Source organism: Sphaerodactylus townsendi, linkage group LG06 (assembly GCF_021028975.2).
Source record: "Sphaerodactylus townsendi isolate TG3544 linkage group LG06, MPM_Stown_v2.3, whole genome shotgun sequence".
NCBI classification, from domain to species: domain Eukaryota; kingdom Metazoa; phylum Chordata; class Lepidosauria; order Squamata; family Sphaerodactylidae; genus Sphaerodactylus; species Sphaerodactylus townsendi.
The window spans coordinates 56192344-56201565 of record NC_059430.1 but is presented as its reverse complement, the minus strand read 5'-3'; the positions used below and the strand labels follow the sequence as shown (position 1 = coordinate 56201565).

The following is a 9222-nucleotide window of genomic DNA, read 5'->3' as shown; positions in this document are numbered from 1 at the left end:
AACAGGTGAAGGCCAAATTGTCTGGAGTTACATGACTAAAAAAGTCTGGTACTGGAATAGGAAAACAAGAATTGGTTTGATATGAGTAGTATGATATGCAATCTGAATACCCATCAGAAGAAATTTGTACAGATAAGAAAGAATCAAAAGTCAATAAAGCAAGTCTAGAGAGCAAAAGGCAAGACAGAATACTGGGATCACTGTGGGGAAAGGTATCAAAAGGTAAACATTTAATAATTTCTGATACACAAACAACTCAGAATAATGTCTTTAATCACAGCTCTTTATTCTATTTTTTAATTGTACAAAACTATGACCAGTGGTGCAACTTTAATTTACAAATGGCCTTTTAGATGTTGTTGAACTTAGCTGTACAATTATGCATGCAACACACAATTCCCAGTTTTTTCAAATAAATTACTGGTTTCTCTTATCATACAGCAGGCAGCATGATTTAACAAACGAACAAACCAAAAACACACCATAGCACAATAAAGTGACAGTCAATGCTATTTTACATGATATCCAGACACAAAACTTACAGGAATCAGTTTTCCAACATATATTTAATAGGAGTGGTAAAATTTTATTTTATATCTTTATTATAACCTCTGAGCTTTAGCAAATGGCCAGCTTGTAAAATTTGGAATACCTGGACCTGCTTACACCTTTAGAACTTTAGCGGCGTTTTCAGTTAAAAAATATGTAACAGTACAAAACTCGAAGCAATTTTTTTAAAAAGATGGGAGAAGGATAAAAATATGTTTGAGGAAACTGTGTTGACATTAAAGAAGGCTATACATTTAAAAAAGTGATTTCCAAGTTTTAGCCAAAGCACAGATATTTTAAATTCACTAAATATGCTTTGTGATTCAACGAAGCCATTTGATTAGGGTGGAGGTATTATTTTTCCCAAGCTTCCACAGTAGTTGAACCACCTTACTGTCTTGCGCTCTTCGGGCCATTCTTCTCCCCTCATCCCGCACACACTTTTGTTCACAAAGGTTTTCCCCAGATAATAAAGTGAAGCCAAAATAATTTGTCTGTGATGTTATGGTTTTATTATGGCTATTTCTGTAATATCACAAACAGAGCATTGCAGCTTCATTATATAAGAAAACATGCTCCAAAATTTGGAGATCTGGTTGGATTCAGTCATTACTATTTATTGGGGGGGGGACCCTTACAATATCTTTTTGGAAAAGTTTAACTGATAAATATTGGAAATGACAGTTTTCACGGAGGTTCATGAATAGATATGGCACAAGCTTGACAGCATCTTTGTATATACACACCTCCTCTGTGAACTCCATCAAGGCACTGTTACAATACTCAAGTATCTGATGGCCTTCTGTCCAAAAATGCCAAAAAACTGAGGATTCAAGTTGAAACACAGTGGCTTCTCTTATAAGAGTACAGCAGTTATGTAGTTTATTTACAACAGGATAAAAACCACGAAGGAGTAAGAGGTTTGAAAAGCAAAAGGCTACTATCAAGGTAGACAAGACAAATGTGTTTAATTCCCATGTTATTTCATTAACTTGGAATTGGCAAGAGGATTTTCCCAAAGGCACAGGAGGGCAGTGAACTGTAAAACCTTCGATACATAGTGGGTATGCTATCAGAATGAACTTTTTACAAAAATGCAAGCATGCTGTACCCTTATAAGGGATCCCTGACGGTAAAACTAAACCAACAACACATGGAATACAAGAAACATTATGTATTGCCAGAAGTCTATTTTCTACTATACACAACATACTTAATATACTTTAGGTATGTTAATGGTTACATGGCATATTAAAGGCTTATAGTGCATTTATTTTAAATATATAGCCATAAACATGGCAACAACAAGCAGTTCTGAGTATTTTCAATTTATATACAAGGAAGAACAAAAATACAAGTGAGAAAATAAGTGCTTGGTTTTAAGTACCACAAGTCAGAAGGGAAGCTACTGCCCGCAAAATTCTACAAATTGTACAGTCACAGTTTCTAAAAAAGAACTATATGAGGAAAACAGTCTACCTGAAAGAATTTAAGATCATATACACATTGCTAAATATTACATATGAAGAAACATTTAATAAACTAGACTCATAATCAACCATATAAAAAGTACTTAGGCAATAAATTCCTTTTTCCTGCTCACATGAGGAATCAACAGAAAGGAGCAAAGTAGGAATTCAGGCTTTTAAGAGCTGTGCTTTTCTATATTTGAGACACGAGTAGATTAGATTGCTGTGATTTAACTGTGAAAAGCTTCCCATATAGAAACACTTGGAAAAAAGACAGCAACTGAATATATTTTGTAGCTCCATATCGCATAAGAATTAAGGAAAACATATGAACAAGCAGGCAGAAAGAGGACACAGAATGCCTGCGTACATTTACAAATGGGGTCACAGTTCTTCTGAAGTACAATGTAAGTTTGACCACAATGGTTTTTTTCAGTATATACAGCCGATTTTCCAAGTGTTTACAAATCAGTATGAAGTTGAAACACAGGAGCTAGTGTTGCCTTCGATCTTTTCCTGACTCACTACGCTATCCCTTCCCCTTCTTCCCCTTGTCGTCATATCATCAAGCATGGACAGCATCTTAGCCCATCTACAAAGCACCTGGATCATGGCTGCACAGATTGATGTGCACAACTATGCTCTACTTGTGCGGCACCTTGGAAACCCCCTCTTATCCTGGAACGTGCAAAGTTAGTTGCTCTGGGTATTTATGGATAATCCTTAAAGAGAAAGATTTGGCAAGACGTCTACAAGGCAGTATAAACAGGTAAGATTAGAGGACAGGCTTGAGATAGGCAAATATGAATAAGAAAGACATGTCTCACTACATTATTATTACTATTGCTATAGGCTCCATTTACTAACTTTAGGGTGTATGAGTCGTTTTTAAAAAGCTTGTTAGAATAATTTGATTTTAAACTGACCAACTGTACAGCCCAAACATACACATGTCTTAGTGAGAAGGATTATGTACACGATGAAAGCACATCAATAACAAATGATTTGAACTTCCTATTATTTTGCCATCCATCCACGTGTTGGGTAGAATAGCACTTGGGTTTACACTGATTTGTCTTTTGGAATTTAATTTTTAAACAATCAAACTGGATTTCCTAAGATCCGTTGTCACTTACAGAAAAGTCTGTAACAGCAAATCAGTATTTCAATCTCTTTAAGAACAGGCTGGTTTGTTATGACTTCAGGCATGTCAAAGCAATTGTTAGTTAACAGGCATACAGTAGGCAAACTAACTGCCAGTGGAAGTCATTCCTGAATTTAAGCTATATATTAACACGATAACAATATAGAAATAATTACATTCATATGGCTGACACTGGGCTGGTAAGCCCCTCGTTCATACTGAATGTATAATACTAATGTTAACAAGAGTTTCATGTGCAATCCAGAAAACTGTGTCCGTCACCAAAGAGCTTATCCTTTCTCCGCCCAAACAGGAGCCATCACATCCCTGCATTTGATTGTAAACTTTCTCTGAATGTGTCTGAATTTTTAAAAAAAGTTTTTAATTTGTAATGAGGAGTTTATGGTTATTAAATGGATCTTACATCTTCTTAACCAATTAGTGCTACTAACAGAAGTCTCCTAATCAAACCACAGTTAAGGAGGAAGTAACTGAAATATCACAGGATTAATGAAATGCTGATGGACTAGTAATCGACTACCTTTTAATGGCAAGAACAACTGAATAATTTATTATTTATAAAACTGAATATATCAAGTTGATATCAATTTATATTTCCAAATGAAGTAGGATCCCAGTTTCTATTAAATTTAGTGTTGTCAACATCACCAGTGGGGATTATTTGGTTATGAAAAAAATATGTCTTTGAATAACCAGTCTGACATTTTCTGCACTGGTTTATATTGCTGTAGCATACAACATACAGGAATATGCAAGGCAGGTATCTGGCATTTGAAAGTCACAAAGAGTAAGGTACTGGCACATACGTACTGTCCATGTTACCTGGCTAGGACGGAATATCACAGACATTGTCCATATAAGCACAACTGTTTTAAACAAAGGCCTAAATCTTACCCTCTGGTCTCTTTTGTCTTTTGAACAATATTGCATTATTTGAAGTCAACCGAAACTTAAAATATGGTCCCAGAAGAACATAATCATTCTCATTTCATGTATTCCTCTTCCCAAGCCTTCTATTTAAACCAGTAATTAATGATAAGCTGCACAAGAATCATCAGCAAAATGAAGACATAGTGCTTGAGCTGAAAAAAATTATCTTGCGTTGGTGAGTTCGAAGTCATTCGGGTTCGCAGAGCCATGATGTCCCTAAGAAAAAACAGTACGGTAAGTTCACAATGTACTGATTTGGATGTCAGCATAGAAGCACAAAATCCAGATACTAAATCAGTCAGCATTCAAGCCTCAAAAGCACAGCCTCAGAGACTAGGAATGATGATTGATCAAGCAGCTTCAGCTTAGAGTTGTTTCAAGAGCCTGGTGATTTGGCAATTATAGCCCAGCCAGCAGGCTCCTTGTGCCTGGTGAGGTCAGAAAGAGGCATTGGGCCTCCTGCCATCAGAAGTTTTAAAGGTGCCATGTATGGCAATAATCCTTAACAGTTCCATCTCTCTTTCAAGACTCTGAACCTATCCTTGTGATTTAGGCCTCATGCAAATCAGCCAATCAGAACACATGGAACTATAGTGGAGTTTAAGGAAAGTGTAGAAACCTTTTTTAAAAACTTAGGCTAGAGGTTTTGTGGCTCCGGAAAGGGGCATCAGTTTAGTCAGTATTTTATTTGACTGTTAGGATATGGAGGGTTGACTTAGGGAAGAAAGCTTTTAGTGGGACAAATAAGTATCCTTTAATTGTAAGGAAGCTATTGTTTCAATCCACCTGTAGTAATAAGGAAGGCTGTATCTCTGTGGCTCAGCTCCAGCTTCCAAATGACACTTTCGAGGTGGTTAGGGTTGCTACACTGAATGCATTTTGTTCCCCTCCTGACACCTTTCTTGTACTTCAAAGCATATAAAACTCAACTGACCACCACAGGACAAAAAGTACAAACTGATGGGAAGAAGCAGAACAAGACTGGCCACAATCATGCTTCTGGATGTAAAAAAGCAACCTCTGAGCAATCCTGAAAGAGAAATAACTACTAATGGCATTCATTAATGATGGAACCCCAAACCTCACCTTTTTTCCACAATGACTGTTGCTATTCTAATGTTCAGTTACCTCTCAGAAGATCTATGGGGTGGGTAGCGTGGTGGCCAAGTTTGCAGATGATACCAAATTATGTAGGGTGGTGAGAACCACAAAAGATTGCGAAGAACTCCAAGCGGACCTTGATAAATTAGGTGAGTGGGCTCAGAAATGGCAAATGCAGTTCAATGTAGCAAAATGTAAAGTGATGCACATAGGGGCAAAAAATCCAAACTTCACATATTGACTTCTACCAGGGGTCACAGGTTCTATCAGGAGTCACAGACCAGGAAAGAGGATTTCTAGGCGTCTTAGTTGATAGTTCCATGGGAATGTCAACTCAATGCATGCAGAATGTGAAAAAGAGCAAACTCTATGCTGGGGATCATTAGAAAAGGAATTGACATTAATAAAAACTGCCAAAGGTGTGTCATATACCCTTATATAAAAGCAAGCTTAGTGAGTGCGACTGCACTTGGAGGTTACTGTGTCCAGGGTTACTGAGTGCAGCCGCATCTCAAAAAAGGATATTGAGGAGATAGAAAAAGTGCAGAGAAGGGCAACAAGGATGATTGAGGGACTGGAGCACCTTCCCTATGAGGAGAAGGCTGCAAGCGTTTGGGACTCTCTAGTTTGGAGAGGAGGCGGCTGAGGGGGGATATGATTGAAGTCTACCAAAATTATGCATGGGGTAGAAAAATGTTGACAGGAGAGAAATTTTTCTACTCTTTCTCACAATACTCAGAACCAGGGGGCATTCATTGAAAATGCTGGGGAAAGAATTAGGACTAATAAAAGCGGGAAACACTTCTTCGCACGCTAGCGTGTGATTGGTGTTTGGAATAATGCTGCCACAGGGGAGGTGGTGATGGCCACTAACCTGGATAGCTTTAAAAGGGGCTTGGACAGATTTATGGAGAAGTCGATTTATGGCTACCAATCTTGATCCTCTTTGATCTGAGATTGCAAATGCCTCAGCAGACCAGGTGATCGGGAGCAACAGCAGCAGAAGGCCATTGCGTTCACATCCTATATGTGAGCTCCCAAAGGCACCTGGTGGGCCACTGCGAGTAGCAGAGAGCTGGACTAGATGGACTTTGGTCTGATCCAGCTGGCTTGTTCTTATGTTCTTATGTTCTTATGCCCATGTTTGTATTTACTACTCCTGTTTCTTTCCCTAACTTTACACCAAGGGTTGTATCTGCTCCTCTCCTCCCCTTTCTGAGGTCTCTTATATTATCCTTATTTGGCTCCTAAACTGTCCCTCCCTGAACACACAACCAGGTTTGCCCTGTCTGTTCCTCATATCATTCCAGGACATACAATGAGGCATCTGAAATAGGAACCCCATGATGTCAGGACTTTGTTCCTCTCACTGGGCTTCACTACTGACATAAAAAGCATGAAGACAAAATGTAGCCCATGTAGCCATGACTCAATGTTCAAATTTTCAAAAAAGCACAGGTGATTATGGATGCTCTTTAGCAAGTGCTCATGTCTTATTGAGAAGCATTTATACTTTAATGACTTAAAGAAACTATTAGGCATAAAATATGTAGTCAGTTCCCAATTTAAACAAATGGTAAGTAGGCATAAATTCGACAGGTCATTTATTTTTTTAAAAAGTCAGATAACCGAGAGTCCTACTACCTTCTAATTTCTTCCTGAGTCTCCCGTATAGATTCAATGGCACTTTGCAACTCTCCAAGGTCTGCCATCTTCTTCCGGATTCTTGTACTGTGCTTGAGTTGTGCTTGAAAAGTAATTCAAAGTTATGTAAAGTAAGGTAAAAATGTAAACCAAAACACACTCTATTAATTCATAAAAAACCAGGGTAATGTCTGTATTTTCTGTTATAGGTCAGGACAGGGTAAAATAAATGCGTTATGCTACAATATCCTCAGTCTAAAATAGAAAAAATACACTGTTGTTAAGTATTGGTATTAATCACTAAACGTACCCAAGCAAGCAGACATAGCACAACTTACATTCACTTCCAGAGGAGTCCTGATTATCAGGTTCTGGTGAAGAGAAACCGCACTCTCCTTTCTTTGATGTAGCAGACCTCTTAATTTTTGCAACATTAACCTGAAATTCATAACACTTGTCTTACTTCTGAACTGAAAAGATTTATTTGCTTACTTGATTTATATCCCACCATTCTTCCCAATGGGCCCCAACGTGGCTTACATAGTTCTTATCTCCCATGTTTCATACTTACAACAACCCTGTGAGGCAGGTTAGGCTAAGAATATGCAACTGCCCAAAGGTAACAAAAAGCTTCCACAGCAGAGTGGGGATTTCTATCTGAGTCTCCCAGATCCTAGCTTTAATAGTCTAACTATTACCCCACACTAGCTGTAGAAAAACAACTGCCTGTCAGATATATAATGCAATAAACATTCCTCTTAGAAATACCAAGCAAATTAAGTGAATGGACATCCTAGGATTGGAAGAAGTTACTTTGAGGAATTAAGAATAAAACAGAGACACACAGAAAGAGATTTTTTAAAGAGGAATAATACTGATTCATAATATACCTTCCCTGTTTGTCAGCAAAGGGAAAGTTGCAATTAAGAACATGCTATTTCTAAGCTAACAGACTAAAAACTTCTTTTAAAAAATCAAATTACAAAGCAAATTTACATTCTTCCAGTTTTATATTATACTGTATTTGACAAAAATCCCACCAGACCATACCATTGGTGTCCGATGTCTGACTTTTGTCTGGATGGCACCATCTTTTTCAAATTGTATCATATCGTTCAGTGGATCCCATGGTCTTGTACTGTGGGTATAGGAAGCAGACAATACTAGTTACAAAAAAACAATTCCAAGAGAAAAGGGGGGATCTCAACTGGTTACTCATTTCAAAGTTAAGGACACTGGCATCTCATATACAAAGTCATTTCATTCTGGCCAGTTGTTCCCATGTGCCCCAGCTTGATTTGGATGGGAATAGCCTCCATTATGATAAAGCGTTTTTCAAGAAGAATCTATATCTTGAGAATGTAAGAGAATATGTAATGTACATTCTTCAGGAAATTAGATGCCAATTACAGAGAAATTTACCCCCCCCAAAAGCCAGCTGTGTTAAATTTCTTTACTTTTCAACCTCTAATAGGCACAGATTAGAAATTAACATGAAAGATCAGACTACATCAAACTCAAAATACATGCATGGTTTTAAAGAATACTAAAGAATACCAAAGAAATTATTCACACTTGTCAGTCAGTTCCTAGGGCCTCATAGTTAAAATCCTTCAAATTAAAATAAAGATGAATATATCAATTAGAACATTGACACCAGGTAATGTAATATTGAATTTTTTTTTACTAAACTGAGAGTAACACAGGCACGTTTAAAACTGAAAGAACATTACAGCTCATGCTTTTTTATAAGTGCACATTGTGCATACATGTACCAATGGGTGCATCACTCCTTATCTCTAGTCACTGGACAAAACCTGTAGGAGGATTAACTGGCTTCAATAGATACAAGGTCAGACTGAACCAGTGGCATCCTTGGAAGAACAATAATGTAAGCATTCAATTGAAAAGACAAAAAACAACAGTATTGCATTTTTTTAAAAAAACAGTATTGCAACTTCTTTGGAGAATACCTGATGAAGGCATGCACAACACAAGGTAACATGCCCACATTGTTTCTACTGGTTTTCTACCTGGTGTTCCAAGTAAAATCAATTTTCACCATTGTTAACTACATGAACTACCATGGTCTTCTGCTGCTCTCAGCTTTTTAAAGGGATCTGAGTGTCTTGTCTGGAGTTAGACACACATGTGACCAACTGCTCATTTTGTATGTTTAATTACTACTTCCATTTTTTGTTTCTTTTCCCCAGCATGCTGGGGGTGCAATCTGATACCAGGGAACATTTTATTAATTACTACTTTATTTCTCAAAAGTAGTATTGTGTGGTTGCCTTTCAGTGGTGGCTTGTTGAAACCTGTTCGAATTGTGGAGGATTTCCGAAGATAAATGTGGCTGGTAGA

The 9222-nt window shown here is 37.6% G+C and overlaps 1 protein-coding gene across 4 annotated transcripts in view; it reads right to left on the bottom strand.

Annotated features, from left to right (window-relative positions):
* Nucleotides 1-265: 265 nt before the first annotated feature.
* The window catches only part of OSBPL8 (oxysterol binding protein like 8), a 109855-nt gene continuing 100898 nt past the window's right edge, over nucleotides 266-9222 (bottom strand). For all 4 annotated transcript variants that reach the window (XM_048499951.1, XM_048499950.1, XM_048499953.1 and 1 more), the window contains 4 exons: nucleotides 7909-7996; nucleotides 7197-7296; nucleotides 6859-6961; nucleotides 266-4329 (listed from right to left, as the gene is read on the bottom strand). In XM_048499951.1, coding sequence (XP_048355908.1) covers nucleotides 4197-4329; nucleotides 6859-6961; nucleotides 7197-7296; nucleotides 7909-7996 — 424 coding nt within the window. In that variant the 3' untranslated portion in view covers nucleotides 266-4196. The remainder of the gene's footprint in view (nucleotides 4330-6858; nucleotides 6962-7196; nucleotides 7297-7908; nucleotides 7997-9222) is intronic.